Raw genomic sequence first — 20,637 nt, forward strand, 5'->3', positions numbered from 1 at the left:
ATCTTCTCCCACCATCAGCCCCTGGATTCAGGTTGACCAGGCTGGAGCTCCATGCCTGTCGTCTCCTTGTCTCTACTCCTGTAATTCGCACTGGCTGCCACCAGACGGCACCTTGGTTCAAACCTGGTGATTGCGTTTCCTGTAGGTGGGGTGTACTGAGTGATAGAAAATAAAGCACAGTTTCTTACTCAGTTATACTTTTCTACGTTAAAAACAAAATACCACCAAGAAGCAACATTGAAGGACACTATCTGTCTTAAATAATACACAAAAGAATCATAAACTCCTAAGTACGGCTAGTTATATTATACACGGCATAAACTTTTTTCAGCCCACTTAAGCAGAGCGCATGCTGGGTTTGAAACCTGGTATAAGAAAGAGTTTATGCTTCTCGGCATTTAAGGCTAGTCTGAGACCACAGGTCAACAGCCCCTCACCAGGAAGGCCACCTTCCCTCCTCTCACCTGATCTTTTGGCAGCAACTTCGACAGCAGGAGGCCTCGGGAATTGACTTGGAGGAGAGGGAGGACATGGACAACGCTGACGGTGAGCCCCGCAGCCCTGGATCTCTGCGCCCCTCTCCCCACCCCTGGATGGCCCGGCGCCCCTGCCTGCCACACCAGCTGCTTCTTTCTCCCTCCCATGGGCCCTCACGGTGCAGGAGCCAACAGCAGATACCATCAGGCACCCTGGGCACCAGGGAGCAGGACTAGGCCCTTATCTAGAGTGGCTTTTACTCTGACCAGTTCAGCAACCACAGTGACGGACAGACATTTAAAGCCACAGAACATCAGAGCTGGAAGGGATCTCAGAGCTCATCTCATCCAGCATTTTCCAGACCTTTTCTGTGGAACACTATTAATGGGTATTCTGGAGGGTAAAGAGGGTTCTGGGGTCAAATAAGTTAAATAAGTTCTTTGTTGCGGGACTTCTCAGTACCTTTAATATACAGGTCTTACTATAAGTCTCTAAAAGATACAGCATAAAATATTTCCCCAACTTATTTGACCATGATGTACCCTTTCTTCCAAAGTATTCCAAGAATTCCCACACCTGGTGTTCCACTGAATGCAGTTTGGGAAATGCTGATATAGAAAAACCCTCTTAATATTACAGACAAGTAGACTGAGGCCAGAGAGGAAAGTGACCTGGCCCCAGACCTATGTTCCTTCCATGCCCTGCTCTGTCAAAGGGTGTGACAACAGTCTTGGACACATTCCCAGCATGACCTTATTGGTGCCCTGCCCCTGTGTCCGACAGACATGTCAGGGAGTATTGTCTGCCTTTCACAGGTGATACACGGAGTCTTGCAAAGTTAAATTAGCAAAGTAAATTTAGCGGTGGAGCTGGGTCTCCAACCCAGGCCTTCCTGCTCCATCATTTCTGCCCCAAACTGACTAGGCCCCCTTTTATGGTTCTGGCCAGGCCTGAAGGGGCTGATGAAGGGCAAGGAGAAGGCAAAGGCAGCGAAGGAGGAGAAGAAGAAGAGGATCCAGAGCCCGGGCCCCGGCCAGGCATCCGAGGCCCCTGAGAAGAAGAAACCCAAGATCGATGAGCTTAAGGTGAGGGTCTGGGAGCGGACCCCACCAGGGGTGTGGGCTCACAGCTGGGCTGGGAGGTGGCAGGTGGGCCAAGACAGAGGCCGGTGGACAGTCCTCGTCCCCCTGACGGCCCGACCCGGCTCAGGTGTACCCCAAGGAGCTGGAGTCTGAGTTCGACAACTTTGAGGACTGGCTGCACACCTTCAACCTGCTGCGGGGCAAGACCGGGGATGACGAGGACGGCTCCACCGAAGAGGAGCGCATCGTGGGCCGCTTCAAGGTCTGGAGAGGAGCGCAGGCCCAGCCCCTAAGCCCCAGGCCCTGAGCCCTGAGCACCCCTGCTCCCACCGCACCGGCTCTCCTCCTCACCCCCAAGCCCAGGGCTGACACTCAGGGGAGCTGTCAGCCATGCTGGTTGGTGAAAGATGAAATACTTCCATGCTGGCTCATAAACAGCATCTGCCCTGAGCCCCCGCCCCAGTTGCCTCTCCCACCCCCGCCACTGCCATGGCCACTCCCTCCAGAAGCTCTGATGCCTCGCATGATCCAGCAACTACAGGGTTAAGGCCCTGCCACAGCAGGATGCAGAGACCCCAGTGCTGTTGGCTGATTTGAATGCCACCCCTGCCTGTGCCTGTGGGAACCTGCACCCTGATCCATACTTGCCTCGTCCCAGGGCTCCCTCTGCGTGTACAAAGTGCCACTCCCAGAGGATGTGTCCCGGGAAGCCGGCTACGACCCCAGCTATGGCATGTTCCAGGGCATCCCCAGCAATGACCCCATCAACGTGCTGGTCCGCATCTATGTGGTCCGGGTGAGACCCCCTTGCATCCCCCGAGTTTCCCAGTCCTCCCGCCCAGGAGCAGCTGAAGCAGCTGCAAACTGACAGCCCCTGGCTGGGAGGCACCAGGGAGGTCATCTGCTCTAGTTCCCTCCTTTTATAGAGGAGGAAGCCCAGGCCCAGAGAGGGGCAGTGACTTGCCCAGGGTCACACAGTAAGTCTCCTCCCTCTGGGCCAGTGCTCCTGCCTTTCACCATCGTGGGACCATCAGGGAGGGGGTGAGGGCACTGGAAGGTGAGGAGGGTGTGGGGAACCCGCTCAGGAGCACCCCTCCCCCATGTCAGGCCACCGACCTGCACCCCGCAGACATCAATGGCAAAGCCGACCCCTACATTGCCATCCGGCTAGGCAAGACTGACATCCGCGACAAGGAGAACTACATCTCCAAGCAGCTCAACCCTGTCTTTGGGAAGTAAGGCCTCCTGGCGCCCCCGCCCCTGCCCTGTCTTCCCCTGCCCAGCCCACCTCCCACTCCACCTTCAACCCTTCTCCCAACCCCCATCCCGCCAGGTCCTTTGACGTCGAGGCCTCCTTCCCCATGGAATCCATGCTAACGGTCGCCGTGTATGACTGGGATCTGGTCGGCACCGACGACCTCATTGGGGAAACCAAGATCGACCTGGAGAACCGCTTCTACAGCAAGCACCGCGCCACCTGTGGCATCGCCCAGACCTACTCCACGTGCGTGGGGCGGGGCACGCACATGGGCCTTCAAGGGCCTGGACTGCAGATTCCAAGACGAGGAGAGAGCTGAGGGGTCGCAGGACAGAGGAGGCAGACAAGGAGAGAAAAGTGGGCTGGCAGGAGGGGCAGCACTGTGCACGAGGAAGAGTCCACTGGGGATCAAACGGGCCTGTGCCACAGATAGGCTGTGTGACCCTGGGCAAGCCCCTTAACCTCTCTGGTTACCAGTTTCCTCAAGGCAGTCTTTGAGGTTCTAGAGGAGTGGGCACAGTGCAGGGAGAGTGGAATGCAGAGCGTGCTGCTTTGGGGAGGCTGGATGCTCATCCTTGGGACACTGGGTACGTGGGGCCAGAGCCTGGGACCTGAGGCATCAGCCTCCAGCAGCCCTAGTGTCTCAGCTGAGCTTGGAGCCCAGGGCGGGGCCCTCTTGCTGACCCAGGGTGATAGGCAACTTAAGAGAACTGTCAGAACCAGTTGTCACCTGGGGATGGCCCAGCCCCACCTGAGCCCACCAAGCCTGTCTGTCCCCTCCCACAGGCATGGCTACAATATCTGGCGGGACCCCATGAAGCCCAGCCAGATCCTGACCCGCCTCTGCAAGGAGGGCAAAGTAGATGGCCCCCACTTTGGGCCCCCCGGGAGAGTGAAGGTGTCCAACCGCGTCTTCACTGGGCCCTCCGAGATCGAGGACGAGAATGGTAAAGGGGCGCTGGATGCGGCCATGGGGTGTTAGAGGCCAAGGAGGGACCCCCATGTCCCCGCAGTGGGACCTCGAGGCCCAGCCTGGTGTCTCCTTAGACCCTCTGCTCATCAGCCCCGAGTCCCACTCCTGTCTGCCGAGCCTCTGCCCTTCACCTCCTGCTACAGGGCACTGACCCACTTGCTGCCTTCTTTCTCCCTCTCAGCATCCCTGTGGGGTAGGGAGAGTCTCCCCATCCTGCAGATGAGGAAACTGAGACCTGAAGGGTTGGAGTGTCTTCCCCAAGGTCACATGACTCTTAAGAGCAGAGCGAGGTCGTGGGCCCAGGTCCTTCTGGCTCTAAGCCCTATGCTCTCCCCACTCCTTCACTCATGTGGCGCTTCCCAGAGAATCGGGAGGTATCTGTGCTGACCACCTTCAGGGTGCTGGGGCAGGAAGTGGATTCTTCCCCTCCCAGAGCTCACAGCCCAGCAGGATTCTCTGGTCAAGTCCCCCAGGCAGAGGAATCCCAAGGACACAGACCTCTCTGGGCCCTATGGGGCAGCTGAGAGCTTGGGCAAGCCACTTCTCTCTGTGTGCCTCAGTTTCCCCAACAGTAAAACGGAGATGGGCAGATGGGCGATGGCTCAGGGCCCTCTTTGTGCCCCTGAGTCCCCAGCCCAGCACAGGTCTCTTGTCCTGCTGAGCCCGTGTGTGCGACTGACCCGCTGGAACCCACAGGTCAGAGGAAGCCCACAGAAGAGCACGTGGCGCTGTCCGCCCTGAGGCACTGGGAGGACATCCCCCGCGTGGGCTGCCGCCTGGTGCCGGAACATGTGGAGACACGGCCGCTGCTCAACCCTGACAAGCCAGGCATCGAGCAGGTGACGCTTGCTCGCCTGGTCCGGATCTGAGGTCCTTTGGTATTTGGAATCGGGGAGTCCCAACCTGAGTCCGTAAGAACGGATCCTCATGCTATTCTCTGCATTCCCCAGAGCCTGGGGGCACCTCCCCACCAAGGCCCTTCACGGTAACTCAGTGGCACGGGTCTTTCCTTTGAGTGAGAATGTGGAGACCTGGGGTGTCTCCCTCAGAAGCTGTGATTGGCTATTGATGATGTCATAGGAATTCCTGGCGTTCAAGGATGGAAACTGATGAAATGGGTCCTGAGACAGCAAAGGTTGGGAGGGAGAGGAGAGGTGGCCGTCCTGGGCAGACGGGAGAAGTCTGTGGGGAGGTCTGCCATGCCCCCTCTTCCTCAGGGTCGCCTGGAGCTGTGGGTGGACATGTTCCCCATGGACATGCCAGCCCCCGGGACGCCTCTGGACATCTCTCCCCGGAAACCCAAGAAGTGAGCTGCTCAGGCCCAGGACCACTCCCTCCCTCCCCGCACCCCTCCCACCTCCCCCGTGGCCCCAGGAATGGTCAGTTGGCATTCCCTGGGCACCTCATGTGGCCTTGTGGGGGGAACAGACCAACCCATCAAGAGAGTTGTGGGGCCTGCCCCGGATGGGACCCCTTTGCTGAGGCAGGGGCCACACCCCCGTCTGTGTACGGTCGTTGAGGGCAATGAGAACACGCCAGCATCCTCCAGTGGACTCTCAGCCTCACTGCTGCTCTCCTCCACACGCCCATGCACACACACATGGCACTACCATGGGTTCCCACACACATGTCCACACATACACTTGCACACAAGACACAGAACCCCTGAGAGTCTGCTCCGCTCTCTGACAGTCCCCACTCCAGGCTGTCATGAAGCTCGACCACGTTTTATTTCAAGAACCTGCTGATGAGATGAGCAGGAGTGAGTGCCCAGAAGAGGCAGGAGCATGGTAGAGTGGAAAGAGCACTGGACCAGGAGCCAAGCCACCTGCCCCTGCTAGTTGACCCCGGCCAGGTCGCTTTGCCTCCCTAGTCCTCAGTTTTCCCATCTGTAAAGTGGCAGGATGGAGTCACTGCCAGCTCTGACACCCTCAGTGCCTAGAATCAGGACCAGCTTCATGGGTGCGTGGATTCACACAGCGTCCCATGTTTATTTCATGATGGCAATCTTGAAATTCTTAATGATTTTTTTTTTGAGGAAGATTAGCCTTGGGCTAACATCTGCCACCAATCCTCCTATTTTTGCTGAGAAAGACTGGCCCTGAGCTAACATCCGTTCCCATCTTCCTCTAGTCTATATGTGGGATGCCTGCCACAGCATGGCTTGAAAAGTGATGTGTAGGTCTGCAGCTGGGATCCGAACCAGCAAACCCCGGGCCGCTGAAACGGAACATGCGAACTTAACCGCTGCACCCCCAGGCCAGCCCCTTGAAATTCTTAATGATTTTTTAACAAGGAGCCCTGCTTTCCCTTTATGCCCTGGGCCCACAAATCATGCAGCCAATTCTGCCTGGAATAGCCTCCCGGTCTGAGGCCGTGCATGTGCTGTTCCAGAGCCTGCCACTTGGGGACACCCCAACCCAGGTGTCACTTGTCCAGGGCGTTAACTCCAGTGAGGCCCACACTCCCATTTTTAGTGGATGACTCAGCCTCACTCCTAATGGTTGAAATGTAACTACTTCATTTATAATGACAATTACACTTGGAGGAGAAAATCCTCTTTGGGGTCAAGGACATAAAGGAAACCAAATTCCCTGGGTGTCCGCTGCCGGCTGCTGGGTAAACTTCACTTGGAACTGCCGTGGAGCTTCTGGTCTCTGCAGACAGGGGAACTTGCTCCTGACTCTCTGGGCCCCGCTTCAGCCACCCCCCAGCAGCCGGCCCCTGCCCCTCCCTGCCCTGAGGCCGCCTCCCTGTCCAGGAGTGTGCTGGGGGTCCTGGCTGTCCACCAGACAGGCTTCCCCCAGGGCTCGCCTCACAACAGCCATGCTGGCTGGCTGACCTTCTCTCGCTCACCAGGGGCCCCAACTTCTCCCCATCCCCTCAGCATCTCTCCACATCTGCTCTCGCAGCCCCAGCCTGGCCCAGCCCTGAGTCCCCAAGACTACTGGTCATCTCATCTCCAGCTCCCTGCCCCATCCTAGACCCAAGACCCTGGGGAAACCCCACCCCCAGGCAGGTGATCAGCCTCTACCCTGCCCAGGTACGAGCTGCGGGTCATCGTGTGGAACACGGATGAAGTGGTCCTGGAGGACGATGACTTCTTCACTGGGGAGAAGTCCAGTGACATTTTTGTGCGGGGGTCAGTGAGAGGCCCCCTGGCTGGGAGGGAGCTGAGCTGGGGAGCCACCTTCCTGGGAGGCAGGAGAGGAGGGAGAGGACAAGGGGAGCTGTGGGGTGGGGAGAGGCCCCTCTGGGTGTGGCCGCAGGTCTGGAGCGGGTGGCATCCCGCAGGTGGCTGAAGGGCCAGCAGGAGGACAAGCAGGACACAGACGTCCACTACCACTCCCTCACTGGCGAGGGCAACTTCAACTGGCGCTACCTGTTCCCCTTCGACTACCTGGCTGCCGAGGAAAAGATTGTCATCTCCAAGAAGGAGTCCATGTTCTCCTGGGACGAAACCGAATACAAGATCCCAGCACGGCTCACCCTGCAGATCTGGGATGCCGACCATTTCTCCGCGGACGACTTCCTGGGTGCAGGGCCAGGCTGGGCGGGGGGGACTGGGACCCAAAATGGAGGGGATAAGGCAGGGGGCGGTAAGGACAGGTGAGCCCACCCCAGGTGAGTGAGGCATGGGGTCAGTCTGACCCGATCTCTGACTCTGAGGTTGCCACAGGGGCCATCGAGCTGGACCTGAACCGGTTCCCACGGGGTGCAAAGACCGCCAAGCAGTGCACCATGGAGATGGCCACGGGGGAGGTGGACGTACCCCTGGTTTCCATCTTCAAGCAGAAGCGCGTCAAAGGCTGGTGGCCCCTCCTGGCTCGAAATGAGAATGACGAGTTTGAGCTCACGGTGGGCACCAGCTCTGCTCAGGCAGAGGGCAGGGCTGGGCCAGGCTGGAGTGCCGATTGCCTGGCACCTGGCCCGGGCTCTGGGCCCAATCTGTCCCTTTCTGCAGGGCAAGGTGGAGGCGGAGTTGCATCTACTCACTGCTGAGGAGGCGGAGAAGAATCCTGTTGGCCTGGCCCGCAATGAACCTGACCCCCTAGAGAAACCCAAGTGAGTGCCCTGCCTGTCAGGCCACCCTGCCGCGCTGGCCCCTGGTGGCCCTGGAACAGGAAAGAGGACCAGAACCTTCTGGTCTTCTTGCCCCCGCTCTGCAGGCACCTCTGCCCTCTCTGTCCCTCCCTGGGCCACAGCCTCATTGTTCCTCTCCTTCCCTGCGGAATCCACCAGCTCCTTCTGAACCAGAGCAGGGGCTGTCCGTCCTGGGAAGCAGCGCCCCTCGCGGGGAAGGCCACACTTAGCAGAGTCAAGTGCTCTTCCTAGCTTCAGTCAAAGGCAAACAGCTGCAGTGGTGGAATTTGGGGCCCCAGGCAGCCTTGATGGCTGTGGAGGTGGCGGGAACTACGCACACTCAGCCCAGGGTCAGGCCCCTCCTGGCTGGGGCCCCTCGCCGTGCCCTGAGCCCTCACTCCCTGTGTCCTTTCTCCGTGCCCCCTCCGCTCCTCTTGCTGCTCCAGCCGGCCCAACACAAGCTTCATCTGGTTCTTGAACCCTCTCAAGTCTGCCTGCTACTTCTTGTGGCACACATATCGCTGGCTGCTCCTCAAACTGCTGCCGCTCGCGATTCTGCTTCTCCGCCTCGCCCTTTTCCTCTACTCTGTGCCTGGCTACCTGGCCAAGAAGATCCTGGGGGCCCGAGCCTGGCATCCTCCTGGGTCTGGTACTCCTCCCTTCTTCCTCTGGAGCTAGGGCTCATGAGCTGGGCAGCATGCAGAACACACACGTGCACATGCACAAGTGCACGCACACATGCATACACACGCATATGCACACACAGACACAGCCAACCTTCAAGCTTTCAAATAGTTCCGCAGACTCAGAACTGGAAGTGACTATTTTGCACGTTTACATATTAGGCCAGAGAGGTGAAGTAGCTTGCCCAAGGTCACCTAGCAAATTAGGGTAGAGCTAGGACTCAGCCTGGGTTTCCCAATTGCCGATCCAGTGTTCTTCGCACTATACCACCTCCTCGCCCAGCGACATTCCTGACAGACTCCACCCTGGTCCCGCTGGCAGAAAGAAGTTGAGCTCTGGACAGGGAGAGGGGAAAGGGTTTGCCTAGGATTAGCCAGTGAGTCCTGCATAGTTTCTACCAGCATCCACCTGGCGACCAGAGCCGCTGTCCGCCCTACAGAATGGTCAGCAGCTCCACCCGATGTCAACGGCTCAGGAGCCAGCCTTTGCTGAGCACGCTCCGCGCCAGGCAGTGCTGGGGGCGTCGCCTGTCCCTGCCTCCCTTCAGCCCTTACCAACCCTGGAGGCGGGGTCCACTGTCAACCCCATTGTGTCAGTGAGGAAACTGAGGCTCACAGAGTGCCCCACTTGCCTGTCCCAGCCTGGATTGGAAACCAGGTGCCCTGAGCCCACACCCCCGCTCCGCAGTGTCCTCCAGGAGTTGGCGGGGCAGGAATTTGAAAAAGCATATTCAATACTTTGATTTTTCTATCTTGACATTTCATAAAACCTGTTGTTTTTGGAACACAAACAACAGAATATAAACCTCAACATGCACTTCTTGGCCAGGAGGCCGTGCAGAAGGTAGAGTAGCGATGGCAGCCTGGCAGTGGGCCGGTGGGTGAGGGTGACAGGGCTCCTCAGACCCCTGGCAGGGCCTGGTGCAGACAGAAGCTTCTGTTCATGGGAAAGGCGGGGAGGTGAGGGGTGCTGATCTCACGGAGAGCGAGCAGGGGCAATGGAGAGCGAGCAGGGGCAATGGACCACGTTGCTAAACTGCAAAAGCTGATACTCAGGGCTGCCTGCAGCACGCTGCCTCTTCAGGTGGTGAGCTGCCATCGCTGCGAGCATCCAGGTCGAGGCTGGATGGCTGCCCAATGCCAGAAATGCCATTGAGGCCTTGGGAGGAGGCGGGGGGTGCCAGGGGGTCCTGCAAAGACGACAGGGAATATAAGCAGCAAACCTGATGCTGAGAAGTGGGCTCGAACCCTGCCTCCCGCCCTCATTGCTTCTGGGACCGTGGCTGTGATGGGGCCTCTTGGGGTCTAGAAGGGCTGAAGGGAGGGGGTGCCCTGAGAGCCGCCACTGCCTGACCGAGTCTCCCCCTCCTGCAGCCGGCCCGACACGGCCTTCGTCTGGTTCCTCAACCCCCTCAAGTCCATCAAGTACCTCATCTGCACACGGTACAAGTGGCTCATCATCAAGATCGTGCTGGCGCTGCTGGGGCTGCTCATGCTGGCCCTCTTCCTCTACAGCCTCCCCGGCTACATGGTCAAGAAGCTCCTAGGAGCGTGAAGGCCCCATGGCCTCCCTGCAGCTCCTCTCCTGGGCTTGTGCTTTTCCCCCTCCTTGGCGTGGACGTTCCCGTCTCCCTGGGGAGCCTGAGGAGCCCGGTGTCCACCCTTGGGGCCTCAGGTCCCAGGAGCCTGCCTCCTGGCTGCTGGGGCGCCCATCATCACCACCCCAAGCCTGCTGCTCGCCCTGTCCTGCCTCTCTGGTCCCTGCCTGTGGGTGGGGAATGTGGGAGGGGTTGGGGATCTGCCCCAGCTTGCTGAGGCAACTTCTGCAGGCCCTGGCTCTGAAGAAGCCACCCCACACCCTCCCCCAGGCCTTCTGGCAAGCACTAAAGTTTTAAAGAAATTAACTGAGAATCATGTCACGGGCCAGTGCCCAGGGCTTTGAAAAGAAAGAACAAGCAAACAGCATCCCCCTGCCCTTCCCCAGACATCATCTTGTGAGGGCCACTGACTCCACCGTCATGCTGCAGAAGTGGGCCAGACCCTTCCTGCTAACCCTGCCGTGGCTGCCTCCATCTGGCTCCATGGCCCAGGGCTCCTCCTCCTGCCCGGGCAGTCGCCATGGCCATGGCGGGTACACAAGCCCAGGCCTTGCCCTGCCTGTGGGGTTTATGGCTTCCCAGAGCTTCCTCGGCCGGGCTAGTGCTCACAAGCCTAGACACGGAGCAGTGAGAGCGAACCTCTGGTCCCCCTACCTCCCCAGGCAACCTCTGCCCTCCCCCTGCAGAGCCTGCCCTTCGGTCCCTACAGCTCAGCCAGGAGTTTGTTCTTTGAAGTGCTGCCCTCTGCCTGTGTGAGCTGGGTTTCTCTTTGCTGTTTTTCCTTTCTTGAGTGGTGATTTTTCTCTTAATAAAAGAAATCAAACACTGAGTTGACAAGTCTGCAGTTGGTCAAGTGAGGGGATGGGTGTGGGGGCACAGGGTCAGTAGGCACACTGAGGTTGGCAAACTCAATACCAGCTGGGCCCCTCTGGATGGCCTCATGGTCCAGGGTTCAAGGCGGGCCTAAGGCGGGCCTAAGGCCACCTGCCCAGGCTGCCCACAGAAGGACCCTCATGTCACAGCCCAGGGGGCACACCAGGGTGGACCCAGGGGCCCCAAAACCTCACCAAAGGGGTCCTGCAGGCCCAAGGACAGTCTGAAGGCCTAAGACCCCACAAGAGCCCCAGAGCTCCAGCCTCCATGCATAGAAACCAACCGCCCCCAGAAGCAAGAAGGGGCCCCACGCCGCTGCCTGGGCCTTGTCTCACAGCAACGTGCCTGTCCTCACACCACGATCTGAGGACGGGAACAAAGTCCCCTCGCGACACAGAGCTGGGGGCAGGGGGCCATGTCACAGCGGACCTGACCTCTTCAGACAGATTCAGCCACAACTTTTTAAAGACTTTAATCATGACTGAGGATACAGGTAACTCCTCTTGTCGCCTTATTTGGACAGGCCCTACAACAGCGGCTCCGGAACATCCAGAGCAGACCCAGGCAGCTCCCAGGTGATGCATGCGCCTCAGGCACCGGCACCGACACCAACACCAGCATCTGCCCTGATCCCGCAGCCTCCGAGGTCTGGCTCTACTTTGCAGGTACCCCGAACACTTGAGTCGGAGGAACCTGCAGTTCTGAGTTTATCTGGAAAAGAAAGAACAAAGGTCATCCTGCTTTCCCCAGGGCCCTCCTTCTCCCTGGCTCTGGGGTCAGGGGCACATGCTGGCTCTCCCACAGGCCTCCAAGCCTCTGCAAGCCTGTCCTCCCCAAATGCTTCCAGATGCCTGGGAAAGCCCCCGTCGGCCTTCCTTCAGAAGACAAGCCCCTGGGCTTCTTGTTTGGTTTCTCTGGCGAGCTAACCTCCAGTAACATTCTCTACCTTCTGCTCTGCCGTTCTCTTAAATGCTCCCCTCTCCTCTTCACCTGCCCATCCCATCCCCACTCTAGCCCCGCCCTCTCCCCTAAACTCTTATACACAGCAGCATCAAAGGAAGCGTGGACCAAACGGTCCCCTAATGTCTGAGACCTGTCACAGGCCAAGAAGCCGTTACGACACTCAGGCTTACCACATCCCCATTCAGGTGTGGCCTGGGCCTGAGACCACACGGGGCCACACACCCCCAGTGCCTGGGCTTGTGGCTGGCCTCACATGCACAGCTGATGATGAAGGACCGACGCTCGGCCCAGTGTGACACAACCCTCCTGGCCCATGGCCTCGGGACCACATGAAGGACGCTACATCAGCACAGCAGAGCCAGCAACTGTGTTATGAGTGAACTCTTCCCTCTGGAGCAGAGACAATGAGATTTGTCCTCTTTCAGGCCATGAGGAAGCTGCCCCAACTACCAATGGAGTGGGCAGGAGTGGGGGCCAGGCAGTATCTGCCCCATCGGGAGCCTCCTCTAACCACGCCACATCCTACGCCAGACAAGTGGGCTGGCAGAGTGGGAAAGCCCGCACTCTGGGCAAGTTACAAAGTCTCCAAGTTTTGATTCTCCTTTTTGTGAAAGGGGGAGAATAATTACTGCCCTAGCTACCTCACAGACGGGTTGTTGAGACCAAAAAAGAAAAATCCTATGGAAGCGCTCTGGAAGCTGTGGAGCTGTCACTGCTTCCAAGAGTGGGACTGCTTCTAAGAGTGGTCCAACAGCAGCTGGTGCCCAAAACCGTGGGCATCAAAGGGACACTATTACAACCCACATCTCAAAGCTCCCTGGCCTCCGGAGGAAAAGGGCTCCTCATTTCCTAACATCAGCTCCAGTCCCACCGCCTCCCCCGGCCTCCTGAGCACCCCGCCTACCTTGCAGGGTCCCTGTCACCCACCTTGGAATTCAGATACTGTTGCAGCAGCATCTGGAGCTCTGTGTTCTGCTGCTCCAGAGAACTGTTCTCCATCAGCAGCTTGGCCCTCTGCGTCAGAACGAGGCTTCGGGAAGAAACGTAGGTTAGAGGCCCAGTGAATCCTTCATCCTCTACCAAGCAGGGGCCAGGGTCTCTGTGTGTCTGTTGTGGGTGGAGGTGGAAGAGGACCCCAGAAGTCTCAGCCACCAGAGCAACCCTCCTGCCCTGCACGAGCCAGGCTAGTGGGAAAGGGCAGGGAGGACAGGTCCAGACGTGATGTGCCCCTCATCAGGAATTGCCAAAGGCAGCTCTTCTCCCCAAGAGTTCATGGGACGGGAGGTGGTAAATGCGGCTGCTCCAAGCAGAATCCTTCCCCCGCCTACCCGCCTGGCTCCCTCCTTCTCCTGGGCCAGGACGTCCACACTTACTGGTATTTCTCCAAGGCCGTGTAGAGCGCATCCCAGAGGTTCTGCGTGGCGTCGGGGATAACTGTGGCCAGGGCCTTCCAGTACTCAGAGTCCTCTGAGTCATCACGCACGTCCTTCAGCAACTTCACTGGCGCCCGAGAGTCCCTGCAGGTCAAGAGCACTGGTACCACCCTCTCCCCCGGCACCACTCAGGCCCCCAAGCAGTGCCGGTCACCATGTCTGTCCCTCACAGACCTACCGCTTACCCACCTGTCACCTACCCACTCAGCTATACATGTTTATCAACCAGATTATGACAGATCCTCCAAAAGGACACATACTTATCATCAATGTTCCCGATTCTCGGTGTCATTGTCACTTTTGTCAGAGTTTCATCCACCCTCTTTCTCTCCATCAGTTTACCTCACTGGCCTTACGGCTCAAACTATGCCCATTTCTTCACTAATGCATTCAAAACAGCTCTCAAAATGGGTGATCTCCTCTCCATCTCTGCTAGGATGGCCTTAATCCAGGACTTCACCCCGACCTGGACAAACCTGACTGCTCTCGTTGCATCCAGCATCACCCCCTCCCTGCCACCAAAGTGATCTTTCTGAAACACAAGTCTAACCACAGCTCCCCCACCGCCTCAGGTCCCTTTCTGGCTCCGGCCCACTGCAGGGTAACGACAAAAATCTCTGGCACGTTGGGCAAGGCTCTCCATGATCTGGAGATCACCGCTCCCACTTCCCAGACCCCTGACACTAACCATCTCTCTCTGTCATGATTCTTGAACACACCAGGCCTTTCCCCGGGTTGTCACATCGTGAAATGCCCTCTGCCCCACTTTATCCACTTAAGAAAACCCAGTTCTGGTGCCATCTCCTCCTAAAGCTTTATCTGACATGCCAGTTGGAGTCAACCACTTCTGCCTCTGAGCAACGTGACACCTTGTATGTGCTCTGACCACTGTTCTGACCACAAGGAGGTATCTCTCAGGGGCCTACACATAGCAGACCCCAGTACTTGTTTGTTGATTGAATGAATGAGGAATGAAAAAATGCAAATCACTTCTACACCCCCTTTCTTTCAAGATAATGTCCAATGACTCCTCTCGCCCTCCCTTTAGATATCCCTTTCCTCACCCCCCAAGATCTTGCTCAGTAGCCTCTTTTCCACTCACTAGCACCTGCTTGGCCCCATCCCATGCAGCTTCCCCAGTGCTCAGGCAAGCCCTCCAGCACCACAGCCCACCTAGGCTTCTTCAGACCCATGACAAAGGCCTCCAGAATCTTGAGGACATCATTGGGGTGGATGAGCCCGGGAGAGGGGGGGGTCTCCTTCTCTTCCAGCTCCCCTTCCACAAGGCTTTCCTGCTTCCCTCCCTCAACATCTGCCTGCTCTGCTGGCTCCAGCGCTGACATCAGGCTTGCTTGCTCCTGTAGTGGGTGACAGAGATTCCAGGGTTGATCTGAAGAGAGGTGCAAGGGCAGGAACTACGGGTTGGGGGTACACGGGCGTGAGCATATGAAGACAGACAGGAAGAGACAAAAATGGAGGAAAGTTCGCAGAAAGCTCCCAAAGTTACAGAAAAGATGCAGAGGGAGACATTTACACAAGAAAAGAAATTGTGAGAGGACAGAGTGGAAGAGAAAGGGGAATGACCAGGGACAGGCATATGGGGCTTCAAAACAATGACAATGTCCTGTTTCTAAATAGGGGCTCCCAGGTGTTCATTTTATTAATCTTCATAAAACCTACATGATATATATATATCCATTTGAATCATAATACAAATTAAATTCTATTCTAATTTTTAAATTCAAAAGCATCTTCCTCCTACTCTTATCTCACAGCTCATTCAGTTTACTTCCCACAGGCAAACCAATGTCATCAGTTTCTTATATATCCTCCCAAATACTATGTCCATAGAGCAAAGATACTTTCCTCCCTATTTTTGTGTGATGCTACACTACGCACACAGTTCTGCACTTTGCTTTTTTCACATACCAATAAACCTCAGAGATCTTTTCACATAAATACATTAAAAACTTCTTTGTTCCTTTTTCACAGTTGCATAGTATTCCATGGTGTAGATGCACCATATATTATTTAATCACTTTCTTAATGATGGAAATTTAGATTATTTCCAATCTTCTGTCACTTCAAACAGTGCTGCAATGGATAAGCTACAGTAAACACAGCATTTCAAATGTATGGATGTACATCTATAGAATAAAATCCTAGAAGAGGAATTGCAAGGCAAAGTGCATACAGTTTTGTAATTGATACCACCCAACTGCCATCCATGGAGGCCACAACAATTTACACTCCCACCAGCAACTTACACAACTCCCACAAGTGTGCCTGTTTCCCACCCCTCAGCCATCACTATGCACTATCAGGCTTTCAGATTTTTGCCAACCTGACAGGTGAAAATGGAATTTGGGCAGTTTTAATTTGCATCTCTCTTATTACAAGAAAGCCTGATTATCTTTTCATATGTTTAGAAGTTATTTCTATTGCCTCTTCTAGGAGGTGTTTGTTCATATTCCTTGTCTTTGCCATTGAGTTGTTGACCTTTTTCTTATTGGTTTATGGAGGTTCATTACATATTAAGGAAATAGCCCTTACCTGTGATATGAGTTAAAAATATTGTCCCCCAGCTTGTCATCCTTATCTTAACTTTGCTTATAGTGATTTTCACCGTACTGAACTTTTTTTAACATGGTCAAATATATCTTTTTTTTTCCTTTATGGCTTCTGAGTTTTGTTCACTCAGCCAACTCCTTTTGGAAGCATATCAGGGATCTCACCCTGAGGTTAGTAAACTAAAAAGAACTTTTTAAATTGAAGTTTTTAATTTTTGAATTAAAATGTTATAATATTCTTAACATGATGACTGCTTCAGAAGAGCCAATCAAGGTAAGTATTAGAAATGGGCCCTGCTTTGCAGGAAAGTGCTGCGGATCAAAACATGCAGCATTGGTGGGCCCAGGTCTCACGGTGGCTGAGGCCTGGTTGTGAGGGAGGCCCAGGAAAAGACCCCTGGGGCCCCAGTCTGAGAACAGCATCTGAGCCCCAACCATTCTTCCCTTTGTAAACAGAAAAAGTAACAATAATAAGGAAAATGCTAAGTTAGTTATCCCTGACATAAAACCCTCACTCTTTCTCCAGAAGGATTATTCAAAGGCAGCACTGCCCTCTGGGGCCCTCCAGGAGAATTTTAAATGCTCTCTTTCTGGTTGCACTTCGCCTTACCTGACTGGAGAGTGAATGATGAGCTTGGTATTTGAGGAAGAAGTTCACCAGTTTATACAAGTCATCCTCACTTTCAATTCCAATGGCCTGAGGCAGAAACAGAAGGACTGCTCAAACGTCACATCCAGGGAATCAACAGACCCTCACTCCTAAGAGCAGGGGGCTTGGCTTGCTTCCCTCAACACCCCGACACCTGCCATGGCCCAGAGCGGAGGGGGTTCAACGCTGGGAAGGGCAGTGAGATTGGGACCCACATCAGAACAGAGAAAGGATGCTGAGTTGGGACCAGCTGCACCAGTCAGGTCTTGTGGGCAGGAAAACACGAAAGGGAGCTGAACACACATCTGAGTTTAGGGGTGTAGGGGAGAACCTACGGTCTGAGGGCTGGGCCATGAGAGCGAGAAGCTGGTAGAGCAAGGGTCAGGGTGGGACACATTTAAATGACTCTGAGGCCAATGTCTTGCATGAGAGTAAGTGAAGGGAAGGATGTGATGGTGAGAGAGGCCCCAGGAGATCCGCATCTACTCCCAGGGCTGAGGCCATGGTGGAAGAACACAGGAGGACTGTCTTAGAATGAGGTCCCCAGCCCCTGTCCACTCAGCCCAGTGGGACTCACTGAGAAGATGGCGTCCAGCCTCAGCATATAGCGTTCGGTCTTCTCCAGGGGGAGGAGAAGTCTCAGCAGCTTGCTGTCTATGAGGAAACCCTGAGAGAAGGAAGACGTCATTTCCGGTCAGAGACGGGTTTCAGGAACAAGTCGTAGGGTCTGCAGCCTCCTTCTGTGTAACTAGCCAGGGAGGACTCCACAGAGCAGAAGCCCCAAGGATGAGACTTCGGGCAGTGGGGACCCCAGCGGAGGGCCTTCTTAAGATGCCTAAGGGATGAAGCCAGTGCCCATCATGGATTTAGTTCCTCCACCTCAGAAGGGTGCTGACTCACTTCACCCACCAGCCACTGGGCAAACAGCTGAGCTCCCACAGCTGTCCAAACCTGACCCAGTCAGACTCCCACCCGCCCAGTGTCCCTTCACTCACATGCTAGTCCCCAGATACCTACAGAACACCTAGTAGGCATTGCACTGGACGAGAGGAAGGCAGGAAGGGAGAGGGACACAGCATATCAGAACACAGCGCACATGAAGTGGGGAGTGGAGAGAAGACCGGGTGCCCGGTGCCAGCTCTGAGCTGGGGACACCTGAGGGAGGGCTCCATGGAAAGGCAGCCACTGGCAGCAAGTCCGCAAACAGAAAGGGGAGCACCTGCCAGCAGCCTCCTTCAGAAAGAGCTGCCCTTAGTGGCAGGAGGCAGCCCTGGGCCAAAGAAAACTGTCCCAAGGTCACTGGAGGCTGCCAGGTCTTGCTCCAGCTCTTTTGCCCATCTTAGAACTATAACATCTAAATAAACACCCATCACATTTGGCAACACCTCGAATTCTGCTAAGCCAGCTCCAACACAGCCTTTACACTAGTGGTTTTCGTGAATATCCAGTGCAGATAGCCAAAGCCCAACACAGCCAGACTAACTGCAAACTGAGATTCCAGAAAAGGGCCAGGTCGGTTGTGGCCACACTACTTGGCAGGTGGGTTCATGGAGGCAAGACTGATGCCCCATCTCTCAAACAACGAGCATTTTCTAAAAATTAGCAGGAGCCTGTCGGCAGCCCTGAACCATGCCTTGCTGACCCGCTAAGGGAGGACCCACTGGGCAGAGGGGCCAACTCTGAGGCATAGCCTCTCTGTGAAGTGCCCCTCGAAGTCCAGGGGCCAGCCTCCAGCTCTGTTCCCGAGGGCCGATCCACTCCTGCCTCCAGGCCCCATCTGGCCTGGCCAGAGTCATCAGAAGCAGCAGACAAGAGGCAACAACGGAAAGTCGGCAAAGCAGAAAGTCGGCAAAGCCACCCCCGGGAGGCCCTCTGCCACAGCCCCAGCCCCGCCTCACCGACTCGTCACAGAGAAGCATCAGGATCTTCCTGGTAGTCTTTGCTGAAACCTTCTTTGGCGGGTCGAGGTAAGACTCCGGTTCCGAGGCGCCCTCTTCTGCCCCCTCCTCTTCTGCCCTCCCATCTTCTGCGCCCCCCTCTTCTGCCGATGCGGCACAGAGAGAAGAGAGAGGGAAAGAAAAAGAAGATCATTTCTTGGCCTTGCTGACTTTCAGAACCAGTCAACTGGCTTTCCCTGAGAACATTTACCTCTTAAAAAGCCTTCTTAAGGCACTATCAAGTTTCTCCAGCTGAAGAAAGCCCATTTTGAGGGGAAAAAAGGGAGCCTGGGGGTCAGAATAAGAGACTCTCTGGAGAAGTCTGCCATTCTCAGCCAAGCTATAATGCCTCACTTTACCAAATTTCATCTACCTGGAAACATCATACTCAACATCCAGCCACGACAAGGAAGTGGGCAGCGGGGGATGAACCTATTTATTCTTATTCTAGAGAGAAATCAGGCGCATCTGCCATGTGGTTTCGAAACCTGCAGTGGACCAGAAGCAGCCAACTCACAGGCAGGAGCGGCGGCGCCCCACAAAAGAATACTGCCCACAAGAGCTGACGGCTGACGGCAGGAGTCAAAAACCTTCTCAGTGAAAATTAAAAATTAGAAAATGTCTTAGAATATACATTCCTCATCTGAAAACAGGAATAAAAATCATTGGACCCTCCAGGTTTTACTGGTTGTCAAAAGGTACACTGAGATAACATATATGAAAAGGTTTTGAAAAGTACAAGAAATCAAATTGCTGGTGGGGCTGCAAAGTGGTACCATTCCTGTGGAGCGACATCCAGCGAAATCACAGAGCATTGAGCCTTTGACCCAGCAATCCATCTCCCAGGATCTGTCCCAACAATTCACCAGCAAAACATGAAAACACAAATGCACAAAGCTATTTGTTGCAGCGCTGTTTGTAATAGCAAAAAAAACCAAAAAACTGGAAATATCCCAAATGACCATCAACAGAGGACTGTGAATCAATCAGACACAGCCACATAAGAGGGTACCAGATAAAAAGGAATGAAGAATATTGCTTCTTACTACTATAGCTTGATCTCCAGGATATATAGTAAATGAAAAAAGCAGGTGGAGGAAAGCATATGCTCTCATTTACCTAAAAAAAACGGATTTACACAAATATATACACACATTTGTTTACAATTTTAAAAAGCAATGAAAGGACAAACTATAAATGTTTAAATAGTTCCCTCTAGCAGAAGGGCGAAATAGGGCAGAGAGGAGAAAAGCCACACTTCTTTGAGTCTACTGCCTTGTTTTTGTACATTTGACTTGGGAAGCATGTAAATATTTTACATAACTATTAAACAAAATTAAATTGTGAAAAGTAATCCCTAACAATCAAAAATAAAACGAAAAGACCTAAATGTGTTGTCAGTTGGTGACAAAAGCGCATAGAAACTATTCCGAGTAACCCTAAAACAGCAGTCTGTCTGCACATCCCTAGTGGGACACACCCTAAGAACAAAAAGAACTCTGGGAAAGTTTAAACTCGCTTAGTAATCATTCGTTAGTGGCAGGGTTGGTGTTCCACGCTGAGACCATTCCATGGTAGCTTAGGAAGAGCAATGAGTAACTATTTTGGAGTCACTGAGTACCAGGATTTCCAACTCAGGAGCGAGGAGACACGCTTTGAGAAGGTTAAGTAAAAATCCTGACATCCTGATGATTAGGAACTATTAGGATGAACACATGATTTGTTTTATCTTGAATACATAATCCTCTACCCTAGGCTCGTCCACTGAGAAGGCCTGGAAACGAGGACCAACCCAAAACAATGAAAGGACGGTTTCGCAAGACCTTCCCTGCTTAAAAGGACTGGGCCTCCCGGGAGGAACAGCTGATCCCAGACCTGATGCAGGAACAGTATACGGTGAGCCTGGAACGCCTGGTCATTCCAGAAAGCCAGGAAACTATCAAAGCCTACCAGGGCTGTGTCAACGGGACCCAGGGGCCACAGGAAGAGACACCCTCTGGCCAAAGGTGGGACAACTCGAGCATCAGCAAGGATGCTAATGGCAGGAGCTGAAGCACA

General features: G+C 54.8%; 2 protein-coding genes across 4 annotated transcripts in view; one reads left to right on the forward strand and one right to left on the reverse strand.

The window, feature by feature from the left end:
* The window catches only part of OTOF (otoferlin), a 101,647-nt gene extending 90,671 nt beyond the window's left edge, over positions 1–10,976 (forward strand). The window contains exons 34-47 of the mRNA XM_046661853.1: positions 480–546; positions 1,426–1,562; positions 1,687–1,821; positions 2,218–2,355; positions 2,667–2,794; positions 2,893–3,063; positions 3,604–3,764; positions 4,487–4,629; positions 5,008–5,096; positions 6,834–6,932; positions 7,085–7,326; positions 7,470–7,648; positions 7,755–7,855; positions 9,931–10,976. Of these exons, the coding sequence (XP_046517809.1) occupies positions 480–546; positions 1,426–1,562; positions 1,687–1,821; positions 2,218–2,355; positions 2,667–2,794; positions 2,893–3,063; positions 3,604–3,764; positions 4,487–4,629; positions 5,008–5,096; positions 6,834–6,932; positions 7,085–7,326; positions 7,470–7,648; positions 7,755–7,855; positions 9,931–10,111 (1,971 nt within the window). The 3' untranslated portion in view covers positions 10,112–10,976. The remainder of the gene's footprint in view (positions 1–479; positions 547–1,425; positions 1,563–1,686; positions 1,822–2,217; positions 2,356–2,666; positions 2,795–2,892; positions 3,064–3,603; positions 3,765–4,486; positions 4,630–5,007; positions 5,097–6,833; positions 6,933–7,084; positions 7,327–7,469; positions 7,649–7,754; positions 7,856–9,930) is intronic.
* A 507-nt stretch (positions 10,977–11,483) lies between these two features.
* The window catches only part of DRC1 (dynein regulatory complex subunit 1), a 41,549-nt gene continuing 32,395 nt past the window's right edge, over positions 11,484–20,637 (reverse strand). The window contains exons 11-17 of one of the 3 annotated variants that reach the window (XM_046661879.1): positions 18,541–18,680; positions 17,220–17,309; positions 16,604–16,690; positions 14,597–14,781; positions 13,364–13,507; positions 12,918–13,020; positions 11,484–11,738 (exon numbers count right to left, since the gene is read on the reverse strand). In XM_046661879.1, the coding sequence (XP_046517835.1) occupies positions 11,682–11,738; positions 12,918–13,020; positions 13,364–13,507; positions 14,597–14,781; positions 16,604–16,690; positions 17,220–17,309; positions 18,541–18,680 (806 nt within the window). In that variant the 3' untranslated portion in view covers positions 11,484–11,681. Of the gene's footprint in view, positions 11,739–12,116; positions 12,381–12,917; positions 13,021–13,363; positions 13,508–14,596; positions 14,782–16,603; positions 16,691–17,219; positions 17,310–18,540; positions 18,684–20,637 lie in introns of those variants that run through there. The other 2 variants (XM_046661878.1, XM_046661880.1) reach the window with 2 other exon arrangements.

The sequence above is a fragment of the Equus quagga genome, chromosome 5, assembly GCF_021613505.1.
Source record: "Equus quagga isolate Etosha38 chromosome 5, UCLA_HA_Equagga_1.0, whole genome shotgun sequence".
In the NCBI taxonomy this organism is placed as follows: Eukaryota; Metazoa; Chordata; class Mammalia; order Perissodactyla; family Equidae; genus Equus; species Equus quagga.